The 21,646-nt window shown below is 33.9% G+C and overlaps 1 protein-coding gene across 2 annotated transcripts; it reads right to left on the bottom strand.

Annotated features, from left to right (window-relative positions):
- Positions 1 to 1,109: 1,109 nt before the first annotated feature.
- On the bottom strand, positions 1,110 to 19,728 carry LOC128548916 (proprotein convertase subtilisin/kexin type 4-like). 2 transcript variants are annotated; one of them, XR_008367348.1, is made up of 10 exons: positions 19,488 to 19,728; positions 12,237 to 12,323; positions 11,942 to 12,031; positions 9,299 to 9,442; positions 8,862 to 8,956; positions 5,552 to 5,640; positions 4,592 to 4,797; positions 4,035 to 4,226; positions 3,023 to 3,123; positions 1,110 to 1,148 (listed from the first exon to the last, which is right to left on the bottom strand). XR_008367348.1 is itself a non-coding variant. In XM_053524600.1 (9 exons), exons 1-8 carry the CDS (start codon positions 19,680 to 19,682, stop codon positions 4,041 to 4,043), a joined length of 1,092 nt encoding a protein of 363 aa, XP_053380575.1. In that variant the 5' UTR covers positions 19,683 to 19,728; the 3' UTR covers positions 3,023 to 3,123; positions 3,992 to 4,040. The 2 variants fall into 2 exon arrangements, 1 of the variants encoding a protein (XP_053380575.1); XM_053524600.1 differs by lacking the exon at positions 1,110 to 1,148 and having other exon boundaries at positions 3,992 to 4,226.
- Positions 19,729 to 21,646: the final 1,918 nt, after the last annotated feature.

Below are 21,646 nucleotides of genomic sequence, written 5' to 3'. Positions count from 1 at the left end.
TCGTTTTAATCCAACCCTTTGTCTTTTTAATGTTTGAGTCTACTTAATTTTGATAACTTAGTTTACGTATATCAACGGTTAGCTCAAACGATTTTACCATCATATTAGTATCTTGAACGATGAAGAATGGTAGTAGGGGAATTGCTAACAACATCGGACCTATTTTTGATAATACAGTTTATCATCAAATTCGGAACAAACTGAAACTGATTTTAAATTACCATATCACCCGAATGTGTTTTTTTACAAAAGTAATTATCAATTTCCCGCTATTTGCCAAGTTCTCTATATTTTACAAAGATTAGTTATGTCTCCCACACCACTGTGGTCGGAAACATATTGATTTACTCCTGTCTGTCTATCACAAATCTTGTCCGCACTCTAATTCGATCATTTCTCATCCGATCTTCAACAACTCGAACTAAATGTGTTTGCCAATAGGTCCTCGGCCAGGTTCGGTAACTAGCCAAATCGGCCAAGACACTTTTGAATTATGGCCCTTAAATAAATGATCGGAACCACTCACCCAAACCACTTTTAATCACTATAGGAACCACTCACCCAAACCACTTTGAATCACTAAATGGTAAGGCAGTTGTGGGAGACATGCGTTTTTCTCAAAAGCATATGCAGCTCTAGGTTTTGTTTAAAATCGGAAAAACAAAATTCAGAAGAAAAAAGACTTTACCTCTCTCTTGACGATTCAAGAGTTCGAACTATTAATTCTGGTGTGTTAGTATATTTCGCCGCTTGTGTAACAAATTTTGCGGCGTTCAAAAGGCCGAAGCCGAATATTCCGTGATCTAAATAAAAGGAGAGTAAATATATAACGATACAGCGGATCCAAATCAAAGCATATTGACAAATGAACACAGAATACTTGAGTAATATTAATAAAAGTGATACTTAAGTAAAACAGAGAATCTTATAAAGAATCAGAGTCATGCAACTAGACGAAATGTAAAATAAAAAAAAAAGTAGAAATATAACAAAATATAATATGTAAGATACATGGGTTTTAACCGAGCAATCGTAATTAATACTCACAGAACCGTCCGGCAGCATTCTGGGAGAAGATCACATTGAGTTGTTCATGTACAGAAGAGGATACCAACAGGTGCTGTATTGCCCTCAATGTCAGGTTTGAACTATATATTTGATGAAAATTTTTTACTATACAAATATGTAACTGAGACAACATATTTGCATAACTGTTTCTATAACTGTTACATTTCTATTACCATTTTGTTTACACATTTGTTATGATATGATTTAGTTATTACCAGACCTCTTTAACCACAACATTTGAAATTAATGAGATGCTCTTCTCAACGATTTGGTTCTACAGCTTGTTTAAATGTGCTACTAAGTTCAAAATGAAATTTCCTTTCCTGAACGTCTCTTAGCGTCACTAGAATGTATAAAGCCTATATACACAATGTAAAATCTTTATCGTAAATTTTCTCTAAATACTTTATTTATATCCATTCATAAGAAAAACAGTTCATTTTTGTTTATCAAAAAAAGAATAAGTAAATAAAATAAATAAATAAATAAATAAATAATAAATACAACATAATATATTAGTCAATGACTAGTTGTTACTGATTTGTGTCTGATCACAATATAGACGAAACAGTAACATCTCGAATGAACACCTGTAATTTATATTAACCAGTTTTGTGCTTTATGTATTTACTACCGTCTAATTAGAGGCTTTCATTGTGCTAGGTGTTTAATTCCAATGAAATCGTATAAATGTAAAACTCATATGATACTAGTATATTATAAATGACGGTTTCCAATAAAAACATGAAACAATGTTCTATTTTTTACATGTGATCAGAGAGTGACGAAACTCATATTTTATTTAGACAAATAATATGTAGATGAAATTCACCGTGGCAATGTCATCCGGTCAGATGTTTTCTCTTTCATAATTTGCACTGATGGTACGATGATACGATGGTGAAAACGCGATGGTATGATGATTAAAATGCGATATTACATCGACATTTCACCATCGTATCATCGCGATTTCATCATCGTGCCATCGCATTTTTACCATTGTACCATCGTTGTTTCATCATCGTGCCATCGCATCATCGCATTTTCGTCATCGTACCATCGTACATCGCGGTTTAGGATTCAATAAAAAGTCACGATTGTCCTAACGGAACACCGTAGCAATGACATTTAGTCACGTTTTGAAAATAAAAGAACCCCTTGATAAAACCTATGTATCAATTTTCACTGACATATTACATCAGTATCACAGGAATATTATATGAGCCGTGCCATGAGAAAACCAACATAGTGGGTTTGCGACCAGCATGGATCCAGACCAGCCTGCGCATCCGCGCAGTCTGGTCAGGATCCATGCTGTTCACTAAAGGTTTCTTTAACTGCAATAGGCTTTGAAAGCGAACAGCATGGATCCTGACCAGACTGCGGGGATGCGCAGGCTGGTCTGGATCCATGCTGGTCGCAAACCCACTATGTTGGTTTTCTCATGGCACGGCTCATATATGAACAGTTTTTTACGTTCTAATAAGTGTAGAAAATGCATTTTATGCAAGAACACCTAGTAATCATAAATGCTATTTATTTATTTTGTTTGATATGACAGCGTCATACGTAATTACAATGGACAGCTTTAATGGAAGTGCGTTGCATTAGAAACGGTAAATAAATAAATTTCATGTTCTGAAATCTGTGATTCAAGTATTCATATTCAATCTTTTCACATTATCAAACTTTAGCAAAAAAAAGGGCCAGAAATAAAGATATAAGTACTATTTCGGGTATTTTTGAATACCCCTCGTATTTACTAGGTAGACGGTATGCAAGTACAAATGCACTGTGGATAATATCGTCGGTAGTAACAACCAAGTTGCAAGCTTAAAATCGATAATATAATATAATCATTTAGTAGCGTTATTCGTTGAATGATATATACAAAATACAGTAATTATACATATACGCGGAACAGAACAAGCTTAGGTATAAATCTGTCACCTACTTTGCCTCAAGACCTAATGCAATGATTCCGGCAATCCCGGCCATTGCAGCTGACACACCCTTGAACCCGGTTATACATTTGTTGTTGCGAGATGTTGTGACCTGTTGATAAATAATGTGTACATCACTGCATTGATAGGGTCTCTTGTATTTGACGAATTCGTGATGATTTATAGAATTGAAAAAAGTAGAAAAAAAATCTTTTGTTGCTAAAACATAGCCTGTGTGTCCATAAACGCTATTAAATAAATTCAAATGATTTAATTTTCAGTATATATTCATTTATTTATATTTTCTGATATGAATATAATAATTATTTACCTGTAGTGTAAGTAATTCATTATTTTCTATGTCGCGTTTTCTTAATTAAATACTTATAGAATATTTAACAGATATTCTGTAACATCTGTTTCAATATTCTTTATTATTGATTTCCAATCTGTGAATTTTTTTTGTACAACGTGGTCGTTCAACACATTTCCGGATACAACGTACTTCAAACTGCATATAGGATGCGACAACAATTTCCATTCAAACTCTCATGCAAGCTTTATGGTAAAGCTGTTGACTGTAGGAATATTAAATCAATAAACGCTTGATGTGATATTTCTACACTTAAAGGATGAAATGTTTAAACAAACTTAGAATAAAATGTTTGCTAAACAGGGGTGTCACAATGTTTTGTCTTTAAATACTTTCGTATCCAACTGCTGTTCAGATGTCGATAAACTCAATAAAATGGATTATCATCTGATACTTTATACAATGGACAATAGTACTATGCTCTGCAACTAGTTTCCGGCTGAAGTAGTAAACTGCTTAAAATAAAATCATCAATTAAATGCAATTTTGATTATCACTTGTAGGCGTTTTTCCACAACAATAATTAGATTATGCGGCTATAGATACAGAATTAACATTTTCTTTTGTTTTTCAGGCAAACTGACAGTAAACAAGAAAAATCAATTACCTGAGCCTGAAGTTCAATAGAGTACAAATAGTTTTGCTCTTACTATAGCTCAGGCTGTCAGGTTGTTTCCTTGTCCCAGACCAGAGGTGATAACGCTTGTATCAGTGTATGCCCCATCTTGAATGGTACCTTGCCTACCAACACTATTCACGGTTATTGTGTTGTTATTATTAGATAACCCGTTGCCCACAGGTCCGGCTGGTACCAGATATACGACTCCAAACCCCTTGCGGCCCTGACATATATTAACTCTATCAGATATTTCATATATCGTTCAATCAAAAGTTACTAAAAGTTCTATTCAAATTACAAACCACTGCAGCGAAGGAAAAGACAGTAACATTATTTTTCTTTGTTTGAAAACATTTTGGTTGAATTTGTATTTGATATATAATAAACTCCGTGCAAAGTTTCAACTATGTCTACATAAATTGGAATACTAGTTACAATAAAATTAATGACCAAATTTGTTGAATAAAAAGTCTCGATATCTAAGCAAAAAGACATTTGATCATTACATGTAGACATTATGTTCAAACTTGCCTAAGTAACAGCTTCCACTTTCCACAAGGAAATGGAAAGACAATTAATGATACAAACCGATACAGCTCCGTATTGTAATGCCTCACTGGTAGCTAAATCTAGCTTATCGAATGTTTGTGGTGTAGTCCAAGCATTCACAAATATATCTATGTTAGCAATATTGTAGACGAAAGCTTTCGCCATGATATCACTTGCAGTCCAGTGCCCTGGGTAAAGGTCTAATGTTATACCTTGATACAGCTTCAATTGAAATATCTTCAACGCTATTGGAATGCAAAAATGGAGATAATAAGTACAATCATTTACACACGATTGAATCTGTTTATGGTGATACAGAACAAACATATAAGTAGGCAGTGTTAACCAACAATAGTGTGTTTATATGATGGGGATGTACAAGTGATAAGATATACATAGAATATATATCTAGACAAAAAATGTAAATTTACAGGCTAGTCACTAGTTGACAAATCGCACACTCTTTAAAACACCATCGGGAAGGCTCAGTGCGAACTGAACAATTGTGCACAAACCTTACTCATGTTTCCTATCTAAGGTTAATATCAGTAGTCGCCGCAATGTGCATCTCTTTTAATCGCAATCGTTACAAATGACACGATATGTAAACCAAAAATGAAATATCCCTGCATATATGAACGCAAACCTAATGAACCATACCCACTTTATGAGACCAAAGAAGCTTATTAGTTCTGTTCACCAAAGCAAGGCATCTAGCTATTATAGCTGAACATCAAACATGCGGTATGTCTAAAACCCTGGATTATAACTGCTTCAAAAGAAACGTTTTATTATTTTACCAGTACAATTGGAAACTGATGTTCTGAGTAACATTTCCATAGAAATGTAAGGTTAGACATTACTTATCGCAGAAGTTTCTTTATGTTACTGTATTACATTAAAACTACATACATGTAACAACGTTCTGCTTCAGTCATTAAAAGGATGCGTGAGAGTCGTTACACATATCTAACCGTGTAAGATGTCATCTGGGCTTACCAGCAATTGTTGCATTATACGCTACTCCGGCACTGCAAAAGTTATTCCCTTTCGTAGCTGCAACTATGCTTGCAATTCTGTTATCATGACTACAAGATAAATGAAATCATAGAATAGAAAAATGGTGAACTCTACTGGTCGCAAAACATGACAAAATGATAATGTTGCAGTATCGGTTTGATTGGGCTACATAAGCTAAATTAAATTGTCAGGAGTTATTTTGATTAGAGGTTTTTATTGGATTTCCTATCCTTTCATAAAAATGTGTAATAAATACAATAAACGAAACATGTATAACAGGTAAAAACAGGTTCCAAGAACGAAGCCACAGCACGCGGACTTGCACAAAACAAGCTCACATAAATAAGCATGCACAGATAAAGCAAACGCTTGTTAATAAGAAACGAACAGATAAAGAAACATGGTGGGACATCGCCTTTAAACGATCAGTGGCTAAACCACCACTAGATCTAACCCTTACTCCCACCATGGGCCACATGACTGTGTAAATAAAAGCATATCTTCCAGGTAATTCACTAATTCACACAATGGAAACAGAATGCATATAAGAAGCATACCTTAAAAATCAAACACGCAAGTATTCAATACCTTTGTAGAAGACAAGAGTATCAAGAGAAACATCCTGAAGTGCCCAACGAAACAGGCCCTGAAACATATAGCATCAGCTTAGTTCCAGTGGGATTTAATAATAGAGTCTTTCACCTTTTGCGTCAGACACAAGCAAAGAGGGATTAGCAGGCTGAAAAATGGTTGAACATCAGGCATGCAGTGTGTCACAAAACAATTTGGCCATAACCTCTTTTAAAAGATCAACGTCTATAAACTTTACCGAATACAAAAAAAAATCTGTCAGGATACTAGTTATATGATCCAGGGAATCGCAAACACCTTTAGTCTCTTGAACAATGATATGGGTCCTATCCCTAAGGTGACTATGTCTTGGACTGGCTGACAAACAAAATAGAATGTCCTTTGTTAAAACGTATAGCTGGTGAGACCAAATATCTCATATATAGAATTTTCCTCTGGCTACCTTGCCTAAATTATTCGTGTACCAATCATTCGTAAATGATTTCTATTATGAGCTAGGCAATTTCAGGGATCAGACAAATCACTAAATGTTTCAAACTAACAATCTTCAATTAAAATGATTAGCTCAAACTCCTATAGGCTGGAGACTGGTCTTTTTGTTGAAGTTCCCGTCAGACAATGTCTTTGAATCAACAACATACGAGTCCTATCGCATAGATGCTCGTCCTTTGTCCTCTCAAACTCCATATGATTGCCCTGACTCCTGGATACTCAGCGCCTATATGCTATCATATGTAGCATTCAACTACCATAATATTATAGGTATATCCCCGATGCCTTGGCTGTACTTCGCCAATAATGCTGAACCGGCTATAAGCTGGAACTCTCCTACTATCTCAGTAGATTACCAATTTCTGGGTCTCAGTCTCAGCTTCCCGATGCTCAGCCTATACATATGATATCGTATATAATATATATCGTATATAACATTCAACCACCCTTAAGGTAAAACCCCTATGCGCTGGCCCTATAGCTAGAAACCTTGTTAAAATTCTGCAACTCTTCTTTAGTCTATGAACTTCAAACTTTTTTTCTTTTTAATAATTTATCCGCCCTTACAGTGAAGTTGCAATAACTTCATCATCAAGGTACTGGGGTAAATTATTAGTTGAATCCTCGATGTTTCTTCTTCTACCGCTGGATACCGAATGTCATCCATCTACCTATTTATACTCCAGTAGACGTGCTATTTTTAGTACTTGTTTCTGATTGGTCCAAATTTAAACATAGCGTTTTACAACGTGTACTTGCTCTATCAAATATCTGGTTCCCTTTAACTTTTGTATATAACATAATCTGTGATGTTGGGATCCAGCTATCCATATAATGAACCCAAATCAGCCACAAATGACCACAATTCTATTAATTACAGCAATTCAACAATAATTATAGCAATGACAACATGAAAAGGGAGTCAAGCACTATCTGTGCTTATGTGTTACGTTATCAATATATTAAATCTACAAATTATTCTGACAAAATCCCATGACCCAAACTCTAACGATGTTTGTAAACCACATTTCAAAAAAATCGGATTTCAATTTACCTTTTAGCATTTTAGCAGAAGTGTAAGTTAAGATTGCTGTAGAAGTTTATTTGTAATATAAAGATTAGGTTCATTGAAATCCTCAACATGACTACAAGCTCTGGCGCACAAAATTAACTGAGTAGTATATATCAAATAGGATGTTGCCTGTGGTACATCTCCATGTAAATGAGAGAAATTAACAATACTAAATTGTATATCCTCCCTCTTTTCATTCTTTTGGTATGTATATATTTCACAGACTTAGATCCAAAAAGCAAGAGTATCAGAATTGTTAGTATTATGTTCCTGGAGCTTCTGAGTATAAAAGGTACCAGTTAAAGGAGCTAAAAACGGACTGTCCCTAAAAAGAATATTGTCCACATAGCCTGATATATTGTTAGATACAGTAATAATGTATGTGTGCGTGTCTGTAGACAGGATCAGTTTCAGTGTTAATCCGTTTGCCATTGAAGTAATTCAAACCAAGTTTAATTGTATATTATTTTTGGTCGTAATCGATAAGAGATTGCTATTGTATCGTACATTATTTCACCACTAAATATAAAGCGAATGTCTTATATGCATGTTTATGCATGTGCCTTGATGTAGTAATAATAGCTGTTATTTACATTTATACAGGTCACTGTATTGTAAAAGAATGATATAAAATATAAATACAGAAAGATGTTGCGAACCGTACATTATCTTAACAAATAGAAGAGTGTATTTATAAACTAAATTCCCAGAGGCTTTACCTTGGCTTTGCTTTTACAAGAATAAAAGAAAAATTTCAAAGCTATTGCGCTTGTAGTATTAAAGAAGATATATAGATGTAACGTTAACAGCACTTTGACCACGAAATTCAATTTTGTTAAGTACACATAAAGGGACGTAACTCTGTCGAAATGTGTGAGTGAATTATTGTTCTTGGTCTGCATTATGTGATGATAAACAAGCACAGAGTTTCAAAGTCATACTTCTTAAACTTAGAAAAAAAATCAGAATCAACGACATTGTTATGTATCTGTGAGATATAGAAACAAGAAATATGAAATTACTTAGAAGTTAAACAAAAGCTTAAAGTTTTTGCATCATTTCTAAGATGTATGTTATGAAAACTGTATTTTTATAAGTATATGAGTATGTATTATTTAAATAAACAACACTTACTCTGACTTAATATCCGATATGGCTCGAATATTGTTGTAATATTCTGGTGTTACATCTTTGCTATTGTTTACAAAGTTCATGCATAACCTCTCATCCTGAATAATAATGAAACATAAAATAATAATGAAAAATAAATTGTTTTGCAATTTTTTTATTATCTATACAGTCACCGGAGTGAAACTGCTTTTAGGATTTCATCATTACGCATGTAGATAAATAACGAATGTCTGATATGTACTACAAAGGCAAATTAAAAAAATACAAGATATGACATATTTTCAATTATATTTTTGATTATACATTTTATGAAGTATTACAAAACCTTTATCAGGCTGATATATACAGATGCATTATATCGAGAATCAATATTAAAAACAAAACAAAAAAACCCCACTTAAATCACATTTTACACTAATTCCCTGTAAAATGTTTCTTACAATGTTTTGCTGTAAATCCAAAAGATCGGTATTGATGCCTACGCCCGTGATGCCAACGGTGACTCCTTTTCCTGTATAACCTCTAGACCAGGCCTTGGATATATCCATCCCATAGTAGTTACTGCATACCAGGTTAGGTGCATACTGAAATATTTGTTTAAGAATGTATTATACTATTATAACTGCAGTATTGTTATCTAGCTCCAACTAGGATTTTATAATATATATATATTAGAATACTTAATAATAACATGAACATAAGTGAATCACTTTGTTTCATGAACCCGAGTTAGCTTCATTTTTTTTTAAATTCTAACGTTTATTGAGAAACCTAAAAGGGTTCTCTTATCAAAATATTGCTGATCTAAGTCTTTTTTATGCCCTCTCAAAGTTATGTGAGGCACATGCAGCGTTGCGTACGCACGTACATCCTTCCGTATGTCCATCCATACGTCCCGAAATCTCTTGTGTCAAACTCCTACACGATTAGCCTGATTTGTTTCAAACTTGATGTGAAGATGACCATAAAGGAAGGATTATTTCTGTGACATTTTTACCGCAGTTATAGCCCTTAGATAATTTTGCTATATTGAATATTGATAAAAATGTTGTGTGTCCAACTCCTCAAACACTATTAAAAGAATATGCTTAAAAGTTTCACAGATAAAGAACCTTCATGTGAAGATGATCATAGATAATGGACATATTTCAGTGGCAATGTTTTCTAGAATTATGGCTCTTTCTAAGAAATAAACTTTGCTATTTAGAGGATGGCACGCAATTCTAGTTTTAAAAGAAATTAAATCATTCTTATCCTTATCCGATTTTATGACGCGAATAAGTAAGATTTTCAAACGTATTGAAATTCGATGTGTCTAACAAATCTCCCATACAGAGTCGTCTTTCTTCAATTTCCGCTTCAGATGGTCAGATGTGTTTGCTGAATAGCCTTAAAACGCGATGAGACACAATATGGTCATAGTGTATGTCAAAATCAGCAACACAATGTGTTCTGTGAAATGTTTTGCACATGTCTGGCTGAATGCGTGATTTTATCATTTTCAATTTTGAATAAAATTTGACCTCATACTCGCATTGCAAAGGGAATATGAGTGTTTTAAGAAAACTTGTAAGAAATAGATAGTTAAACCCTATATATACTTACCATTTTGGTGGCCGACATGTTACCTTACTAAAAACATCACCCTTAATTTTCGTGGTGTAAGGTAGAGTAATTTCTTATGGAGAATTCAATAGCAGTGTCTAGACTGATGCGATGTACATATAGTAATACCCTGGTCAACAGACCGGTACGAGCTCCGTACGAGTAGATTTTCAGCCGAATTTTGCAAACTCGTACGGCGCCCCCACGGATATCGTTGATTCTAACGCCAGTTGTTCGGATTTTTTTAATTCATAGATCACTCGGGAACTAGGTGAAAATGTTTCATCGAGTTCCTGAGTTCTTTATTAGCCCGTAGAGATTTTCGAAGGTTGGAGCAGCTTGCAAGAGCCCCGTATGGGAATCGCATGTGTCCTGGAGGAGCTCGTACGGACAGCACACGGATTTTGAAAACTGAGAGACTTGCTGATGCTCGCACGAGTATCTTAAGGGACAAAAGGATTTTTTTCAGACGTTGCAAAACTAGTTTATTCTTGTCGCAGGGACACCGTGCAGACACCGTTCGAGCGTCGAACGATCAAACGGACGTCGCACGAGGTACAACCGGGCTCCTTGCGAGTTCCGTACGACTTCTGTCTGTGATGTCCGTACGGATATCCTATGTTTGTAAATGCAAATTTTTTCAGACGTCGCCGATCTGACTTTTTTGTCGCAAGGACACAATACGAGGAACGGCTGGGCTCCCTGCAGACTTCGCACGACTTGTCTGCGATGTCCGTACGGATGTCATACGATTGCATCCTCTAAAGATCGTACGGAACACGTAGGTACTGTGACCAGACGCTACGACTGTACAGAAACCATAAGGATTCTACAATTAGTGGACTTATACGATTTTTTAAAACCATACGGACATCGTACGGTGTTATGATCAAGGAATAAGATAGCTAGTCATTCATGTATAATAATACTGTATTTTGCGCCCCTAATATAAAATTAATGATAGAAGATTATTTTTCGTGATAAAATACTTTAACTGAACATTCATGCCGTTGGTATGAATGGCTTCGGATAATATTCTTTAAGCTTGAGGTTGTCCAGTAATACTTCATTCTATAAATGAAAGTAACAATGGATTGTCTTAATGTGTCTTTTTTTCGTTTTCCAATTGTGTTTTAGTAATGAAATGGCGAGTTCGGTATTACTGAATTCCGTACAAAGTACGTATCTCTCTCCGCAAATAACTGCCAATTCCTCTAGATGGATCGGAGGTGGAACAAATATAGAGACAATGTCCTCCAGTCTATTGTCTTCTATCAATCGTCATGGATAATGTAAGCCCTGTGTGTGATTTGAGCACACGTTCCCTCGATCCTTTAACATGCGTCTTCCTATTGACAAACGCGGACACAGTAATGTAATTTTGATCAATGAAATAAAGTTAATAATTCCTGCAGTAGCAGGGACCCATTCAGACTACTACATGTAAAGCAGCTATAGCGACTTAAAGGTAAACTTGCCATGTTACCGAAGTATCTCTGAAGCTCTACGACCGTTCCATCTGGCTTAATTGTATTATCATAAACACGAACAGCTTCCCATTGTGCTATCTGAAAAATAATCAAATTATGAATATGTTCATCAAATTTCTGATTCTTAAAATCTGTTTATTAATCGAAGACTTAATTAAGACATTTAAACATTTTTAAAAGGTCCTAAGCTCAACGATGGAGTTCGTAATAAAGCTGTATTATGTTTAAAGAGAAATTAAGGAACATGTGGATCAGACAGTACGTCCAATGTGTAATTATTTACCTGGTGCTTGTAGATATCTAACACACGCTGTAGAGTGTCCATACTGTTATCACCGACGAACTCAAAAATGTATGTAGTCGGGTTTATCTGGAAATAGAAGATAAATAAACCAGAAATCAAAAAAAAAAAAAAAAAAAAAGAAAACACGATGGCGTAGAAAAGACAAAAGAAAAAGAAATAGAAGTATATTCTAATGCTGATTTACATCATAATAAACTATGAAATTAGGAAACGATAGATCTGTTCCTATATTTGATCAGTTGATAAATTATGGACAGGTTTTAAGAAGCAAAATAATTCAATCATGAGTGCGTAGCACATCCAAACAACTGCCCATATTTTCGATTGTGACAACGCAAATAAGACGGATTTTACAACACTTAATTTTCAGTTCAATATGTCTTTCGGGCCGTATGCTGTTACAATTTACCCCTATTGTTACAGTGTGTTGAATCGCAAACGGAACTTTTTGATATTTGTTTTATTTTTCAAAGAAATTTTGTACGAAGTTTTTATCAACTAGTAATCGCAAAATTAGCAAACTATGAACAGAATTATCAAATAAAAATACAAATATTTTGTTATTTGACCAAGTGTTACGATTTTAACTTGTGTAATCATGATGACTTCACAGTTTAGGTCGTACATGTAGGACGACATTGCTGAATCATAACTTACCTAATTCCCTCGTAAAGATTTAAGAGTGTTTAAAGTCCCGCATATTAAGTAAAATTTAGGACACTTTGCCTTAATCATATTTTTAGAATGTTAGAATGTTGTTTACTACCATCTGACACAGAAATAATTCGTATAAAATGGAACTGAAGTAGAATCTCTTATGTTATAATCGTAGGGGAAAATATATCAGCCAATATTCATATATAGGGTTATTGATACATAGTTAATGTAGATAGTGTTAGAATAATAAATAAATTGCAAAATAGTTTAAAAAAATAAGTAGACATGTACCACAACAGATTGGGTACTAGTTATGGCTGAAACTGAAACATAAAGGAAATAACTGGGAAAGGATATACACACAAAGATCGCAATGCTTATATTGATGTTTTTATTTCTTATCTGTCCGACCAGTATACTCGTACTGAAAACTGATAGACTTTGCTTTTCTATGACTAGTGTCTTAAAGCACAAAATGTTCCAGTGTCAAATGATTGGAAGCAAAAGTGTAATTGCTATTTTATTCCATGCTTGTAAAGGCTAAAAGCGCAACACATTTTCAATATCATACATCTTAAATTACTTGGCATTTTGGCTTCAGCATTTCCTCATATTTCATAGAGAATGGTGCTTCAATCATTGTATCAGCTTTGCATAATGTAATAACACCGTTTATTATTGAGATTTTATGCGAGTTCGAGCAAATTAATAATGACACAATTGAAAAGTATTTTCCTGCTAATCTGGCTTCTGTGATACCTGTCTTATACATTTGAATATTTCAATTTAACCAAGAATATTTTTACATGGCAGCAAGACATTCTGTACTGTCGCCTATAACAGTACTGATCAAAATATTTAATGTGTCTAATGAAGTAACTACGGAGTTAAATGATACATGTATTTTTCAGGGACTTTTTCCTTGACATGGAGCTCCTTCGTGGTCACATTTCGGTATTTTAATTTAAAGCAAGGTAAAAGCTGTGGAGCAAATATCTGTTTTGCAAACACTTTGGAAAATTAAGATTGCAAAAAATACATCTATATTCTTTGAAAACGTTGTGAAGTATATATATTTGTTTCCCTTCAACTGGTGTGTGGTACTGGGATCACGCTACCACTTTAAATAACCAAAATCTGTCATAAATGACCCAAATTTCTTTATTCACAGCAGTTTAGCTATAATCATGGCAATAATGGAATGCAGATTAAGCGAAGCGCTACCTGTACTTATGTATCACGTTTTCAATATATCAAAAATACAAATTATTATGACAATATACACTGTCTGATTTATGGATTTATGGATGCATGCAACTGCATCAACCTAAAAACAGCAGGCAAACATTTTTGATAGCTTTTAATTCAGACATAAAGAAAAAAGGTAAGGGAAGCACAGAGCACCCTAAACACAGCCTCAGACCATTTAGAAGAAATTTTCTACTCGCTTTTCTCGCAAAACGTTGTACCAGTAGCATTATAATAGCCGGCGAAAGGTCCGCCGTCTCTTAGGTATGCAAGCTATTGTGCTTCTCCAGAAGGCTTGTAGCTTGCATTACATTTAGATACTTAGGAAGTGTTTTACCTAATAGAAATTATTGCATGATAGTCACAGGTGTAATTAGTTATATAAATAAATTCAATTAGTCAGACTAACTTTCCAAATATACATTAGAATGCATCAGAGCTGTTCGATCATTCTGTTTTTTTTTTCTGGAGGAGCATGCCCACCAACGCCAATAATACATTTTGGCTGGCTATACCCCTGGTGGCTGTTAGATCATATATATACATGCATATATTGCATTATCAAACTTGGAATTATAGTTAGGAGAACTATGTTGAATTTGGTCAAACTGTTTCTTATTCTAATTTTAGCAAAATATTTTATTGTTAAAAGCAAATACAACAAATCTCCACCAAGATTTGAATTATTCAGAGTATATCTTCAATACAGAATAAACATAGAATATACAATTGCAAGTATAAAGAATAAAACGGACACGTTTAATGCGAAATGGAAAGAATTTCTTGATGTTGCATAAACAGTACCAAATACAATGTACAAATATATATATATATATATATATATATATATATATATATAATTTGTGAGCAAAACAAATACTCTACTCTGATTACTCTTTGTATTTTTACATTATATTACAAATAGAGACACACACCAACCCCACCCCCCCCCCCTCCACCACCACCTCCCCACACAGCCCCTCTCCTTTTTCACGACACTCCCTCATCATTCCATTTCATTTATCATCATTTTCCATTATTCATCATATAGAAAAATATTTTAGAACAAAAACAAAATGCATGTCCTTTATTTCTATTACTGTCTGTCATTGTTACAACATTTAGTTCAGAACTATAGATATATATATAACTGAATAATCTTCTCTTTGTATTGTCAGATAGAATAGTATATGTTGTTAATTGTTTAATTTGTTCTAAAGTGAAATAAAAAATTGAAAACACAAAACTGTTTCTTATTTAAAAATTGCGTTTTTAGCTATTTCATACACTTAAGCAAGTAATTCAATACAGAATTTATATCTTTATTTTACTAGTAAGTTTCTGAATAATGAAATGACAAAAAATTATTTTGAAAAAAAAAGAAAGTCTCTTTGGTTTACTCTGACAAAAATATAATCTAGCTTTTTTTCAAGTTCTGAGAAAAAATTCTTTGCATATAAAGCAAAAGTAGAGCTGTGTTTGTTGAGTTTTATTATTGGGAAACGTGACATTAAAATAGTTGAAATGGAAATTAAAACCCGTTCGCTCCAAGAAATATATACCCGCCTCTGAAAGTCCAGACATGATTTGACTGGCATTTTACATATTGGCTCGGAGAAAACAACTTTTCCCCATATGTAAATTATTGCATTTTTTCGTTGTCAAGTAGGGACTTTGACAGCGCAGAAACTACCACAAGATGCTTTCTGACCTCTGGTTCTCTGAGAAGATGCAAATGAATTTAAAAAATCATAACAAGAGCTCGTATAACACGAAATCTGTGTCAGTGTGACCTTGATCTTTAACCTACTGACTCAAAATCAATAGGGGTCATTTGTTGGTCATGATCAACCTCCCTATCAAGTTTCATGATCCTAGGACTAAGCGTTCTCAATTTATTGTCTGAAAACGATTTGAATTTTCCGTGTCAATGTGACCTTGACATTTGACATACTGATCTCAAAATCAATAGGGGTCATCTGCTGGTCATGGTCAATATCCTTATCAAGTTTCGTGATCCTATGCCCAAGCGTTCTCAAGTTATCGTCCAGAAACGGTTTAAATGTTCCGTTTAAACTTCTTTTTTATACTTCCTCTTTTCTATAAATATAGATATTGTCTGATTTATTTATAGCCGATAGGTGTAAAATGTGAAAATTGATCAAATGGGAGTGTTAAATTACATTACATGAATAAATTTCCTACCATGATAAGATATGAAATTTAAACATGGCCTAAAATAAGACAAATGACAGTTGTATGTACATGTAGTTTAAAATGCTGATAAAATTTCTTTCAATTACTAACACTTCAGAAAATATGTATCCAGTTCTAGGACAAGGGGTAGCTGGAGAATCAATTTTGATTTGGAACTTTCAGGCTTGTAATCTTGTCAGCATGATGTCCCATTTAGAATCAGATAATGTGAATTAAAGGCACTGATCATCTGAATCTGTTCTAATTATGTATAGTCTGAGAATTTAGAACACGTTTAAGGTTTAATGGTTGTAAAACTTTAGTCTATGTGAAATGTTGTGTCTCACAACAAGAATGAATGTGATAACTCAATTAAGAATAAAGAATGTAATCATTTTATATTGTGATAAAATATAATTTATATTGTAAATGGCAATATTTTATAATACTTTAATATGAATGCAACCTTGAATCACAAGACCTAAAACTTGAAATTTACAACTCAGGGGCGTAATTAGGCTAAAATGGAATTGTTGGCCACAGTCCAAGGAGGGTATGGCATGCTTCAACAGAACATTTTCACATTGTAGATGCAAAATGGTGCATTTTGGATTATATCTGGAGTTTTATGTTTTTCATTTTTCAAAATAAAGTGTAGACCCGGGGGAACTATTGTACAGTTTAGAAAGTAGACAAGTGTAAAAGGCGTAGCTGTACCATAATGGAAGTATAAGTCACTGTTCTAAGGGGGACGGGGATGTTTGCCCTGAAAAAAATGAACATTCTAGATAAAACATGATGCGTTTTGGTGAAATTCATAATTCACGGGCGTTGCTAGGCTAAAATGGAAGTTTATGCCACTTCCCTGTGGGTTCTGGGGCATGTTCTCGCGTAAAAATTGCATAAATTAGATGCAAAATGGTGTATTTTAGCAAAATTCACAATTCCGGGGTTTAGCTAGGCCAAAATAGAAGTGTAGGCTACTGTCCTAAAGGGTTCGGGAAAAATTGCACATTATAGATGCAAAATTGTTCGTTTTAGGTGTATATAGTGCCCAGAGCAACTACTGTAACTTATAGAAAGCACACCAGTGTCAAGTGCGTAACAGGGCCAAAGTTGAAATGTAAGCTACTGTTCTAGGGTGTTTGATGGAGAGGGGGAGTGGGCAGTCATGCTCCTAGAAGATTTTTACATTCTAAATGCAAAATATGGTGCTTTCTGGCGAAATTCATAATTCAGGGGCGTAGCTAAGTCAAAACTGAAGTATAAGCCGCTGTCCTATGAGGGTTTGGGAGCATGCTCCCTGTAGAATTCTTACATTATAGATACAAAATGGTTCATCTTTTGGTGTTTATCAGGACGTTAAATTTTTGTACCCCCGACAACAAAGTTGTAACGGGAGGGGGACGGGGGTATACTGGTTTCAGATTGTCCGTCTGTCTGTCTGTCTGTCAGTGCTTTTGCTGTATATAGTAACATTGTGAACATAGTTGAGATGCGGCACATATTTTTGGTAGAAGAAAACGTATTTCACTGCATTTTATACACTAATAAAATTATTAAACATTGAGACATTTGGACTTGAAATAGAAAGCTAAGCCATCAAAACTGTGGACTTAAAGAGTCAGTGCTATTGCCATATACATGTGTAGTTAGTTATACTTTGTACATAATGTTAAAATTCTTAAGAAATAATGAGCATTTTAACAGAAACACTTTTGACTATTTATAGGTAAGCTTTATAATCACAGTATTTTTTTTTAAATTTTAACAGATTGACTGTAAAAGTTATGCAGTACTGTTCTTTTAAAATTTAAAAGTCAGTGTTATGTCAAAAGTATTTGACATGTGGCTTTGAAACTTTGAATTCTTAATTATCATTAAGATTTCAATTTGTAGGCAACAGTGCATAACTCTGTCAACTATTTTGTCTGAATTATGGTACTTTTTGGACTTGGCAATCGGTTAAATGTTTCATAATAGTCCATATTTTGCCTAAACTGTTTGTCATATAGCTTTAAAACTTTGACCACTTGTTTACCATCATAGTCTACATATGTAGGCAAGACTTCATAAATAGGACAAGGACTTTATCTCAGTTTAGCCCCTTTTTTGACATAGAAATTAGTTAGGTCTCTCATACCATTCCATATCTTGTCTAAACTTTTTGATATATGGCTTGAACATTTGCATACCATCATGGTCAGATATTGCTTCTATAGTGCAATTTGTCAGTTTGTTAACTGTGCACTGTGACATTTTTAAGTAATTAAGTTAAATATTAAAGTATTATGTATGTTTCCTTTTTTTCGTAATTTCAGAGCTCAAAATAATTGATTTAGTATCTGAGTTACACTTGAATCTATATGACAAGTGTTAAACTAAAGCACTTTTCTGTACGTCTATTTCAAATTGTTTAGTTTACATGTTAAATGTATTTTAATTCACACTTTTTGTTTAATGTATATCATAATATTTTTGATTTTTTAATGACTTCACTGATGCTTGAACAGAGTTGTTTCAAATTCATGGGCTATGACATTTTATACTGTATGGTATCACAATGATTTTGTTTTACACATTCCTTCTGATGATTTCACACATTGTCCAGATTGGACCACTGTTGTAATCTATAGCCCCACTGCTGAGTGTTACTGTCTATTCTATTGACTTGGGGTTAATATTAATTAAATGCATCAATTTAGCAATGGAGGAGAATTTCCCTCTCTACCCTTGTCCTATAACTGTATCAGACGTCTCAGTTCTTTGGAGTATTCGAGGTTGTGATTGAAATAAATGCAGTTTTAGAATATATCTGTGTTGTCACAAGGCTATATTTTTGATATATAGTAAAATTTGAATATATAATCCCTTATTTAAAATATTTTCTTTCCGTTACATGTGATTTTTCATCGGTCTGTCTAAATAGAGGTAGAAATAGTGTATTTTTTCTTGCGTAAATGTTCCTTAATAAAAACAACCCACCTTTGTGGAACAACCTCGATCATTGTACACGTACATATCCCTATCCTTGTAAATGTATATTTGGTAGACCTAGTAATAATCTGTTCCATGTATCTTACTTTATTAATCCAGAATTTCAGATTGGAATTAAATAATATAACAAACCTTGAAAAGCAAACTTAAGTTGAACTTCCGGAATTCCTCAAATACGGTCGTTCTAAAATACGGTTTCATCTTTATTGTTAATTTCTTGTATTGTTCGATATTACTTCTTGCAGAAGATGGAACAAACTGAAAACTCAAAAACACAACAACTAATCCAACAAGAAAATTAGCCTGACACTTTCGTTTTGAATTCATACTTTAAGTTGTATAATGTATACTGTGCATGCTATATATGGTTAAACTAAACTATCAACACAATTGTTATGTAAACATATCTGATTACACCGATCCTTTTTATAGTTTGATTTTTCTGTTTATAGACTCGCCTTCCGATTAGGGAAACCATGATATACCCAAGAAGTACAAAAGCATAGCTGATTTTACTGTATAATAATACGAAGAGTTAGATATACCTGCAACTGAGGTGCAACGCAATATCTTCTAAAAATATTTGGTGTTGGCGGGGGTTTAATGTATTTGAAATATTGGATTGCAGTATGGCACAAGACCACAGTTATTTGCCTTTGGTTGACAATTTACATATTTCTGGATTTTTTTTCTAGTTTTGCAGGTTTTCATGCATGAAATGCATTTTTATAAGTTCTTTGTTTGAAACCGGTATGCGAAAAACAGAATGAGGTATTACAAATTCCGCGATGTGATATTTTCTTGACTTTTTAGAAATTTGAGCTCCGACAGAGGAAATCTGACCTAGAGTCGGATATGTACTTTTTCTATTCTTGTTTACATTAAATAGCTCTTTTGGTTACTTGGATTTACACAGTACACACAGCCTGAATAGAGAAATATGTGTAATCATAATCTGTGCAAGAAACAACAGTTCAAGGACTTGAAAATTGAACAGATTAAGCCTGATATTGGCATATTGTAAATAATTTTGAAGGAAAACAGGCAGATTTTCACACACTGGATTGGTTTCCTTAATGCTTAATTGAGCATAAATCATCCAATCTGAGGTCCTGAATTGTATATTTAATTATTCTGATGGATTTCTTACACTTTTAGTTCCTACAAACCTGAAATGAGAGCGCTCGGACAATGTGAAGTTTGTCGCATAGACGGGGATTGACCGCCTTTGTACATATATGTCTACAACTTCTCAGATTTGACCGAAGAAAATTGATCGGTGTTGTGAATGGTTAAATAATTCCTTTTTAGATGCATTTAATTAAAATCAGGTTCTTTCTGTGAATTTGTTAGATTTAATAGATTTCGTTAAATTGCACCGCCTAGCGAAAAAAAAAGCTAGAAGTTAGAGTTATAGTGGAATAACATTATTTCAGCCAGTTTTGCCATTTTAATGATTACTTTCTAAAGCATGTGTGGTATTGAGATTACATCTATAATCAGTTACCATGGATTTAGATAGGATTTTGTTCATAATAGTTGATGCAGTAAGCTGTATTCCCAGTCTGAATACTCAGTTCAGATTGTAGCTAATTTTACCTGAAAACAGTAAACATTGCTTCAGATCTAGCAGTCAGTAAAGCAAGGAATTTGGACAGACTGCTTTTTCATTGATAGTTTTATTATTCAGACTGCTTGTTATGACACCTTTTACATATATAAGACTTGAATTTGAGGTTTTATATTACATTATGACAGTTTCAGTATGGAGAAAGGAGATTGTGACATAAATATTCATAGAAAAGTTGCTTTGAGGGGCACATTTTTGCATTTCACACTTCTTTTCAGTCAGATTGTATTGAAATATAGTTTGCGCATACATTCATTCAGGTAAACTAATAAAGTATTCAGTCGAAGAAATTATGACTAGCTTGACTTATATTTTAGATATTGTTCGGCCGCAGGCCTTCCAGTCACACAGAAGATCCTGGTTCGATCAAACGAAGGGTCACTTTCATCAATATTAGTCACAAGAAAAATTAGGAGCACCAGTTGTAGTTTCTCAGGTTGATATTTATTAAGATTTTTGAAGAAATGTAGCCAGTTTGGAACACACAGCAGACAGTGATGTGCATTAAAATCATTCTATATAGAGATAGGGGCTGTTTTTGCCTGAAAGCTCAGCTGTGATACACAATTTAAGATTCTGTGCGGTGTAAATGGTCTTGGTGTGCATGGTTCACATATTGGACTTTTCAGAGCTGTTTGGCTCATTTTACGTAGGGTAGCCA

This window comes from Mercenaria mercenaria, chromosome 15 (assembly GCF_021730395.1).
Source record: "Mercenaria mercenaria strain notata chromosome 15, MADL_Memer_1, whole genome shotgun sequence".
In the NCBI taxonomy this organism is placed as follows: domain Eukaryota; kingdom Metazoa; phylum Mollusca; class Bivalvia; order Venerida; family Veneridae; genus Mercenaria; species Mercenaria mercenaria.
This window is presented reverse-complemented; position numbering and strand designations above follow the sequence as displayed.

What these genes read in the sequence shown, in the direction of transcription:
- LOC128548916 (XM_053524600.1), bottom strand. Translation starts at nt 19,682, where the DNA reads ATGAATTCAAAACGAAAGTGTCAGGCTAATTTTCTTGTTGGATTAGTT. An exon ending in TAGATATCTACAAGCACCAG is followed by an intron (nt 12,032 to 12,236) that starts GTAAATAATTAC and finishes ATTATTTTTCAG; the next exon opens with ATAGCACAATGGGAAGCTGT. An exon ending in GTATAATGCAACAATTGCTG is followed by an intron (nt 4,798 to 5,551) that starts GTAAGCCCAGAT and finishes GCATTCCAATAG; the next exon opens with CGTTGAAGATATTTCAATTG.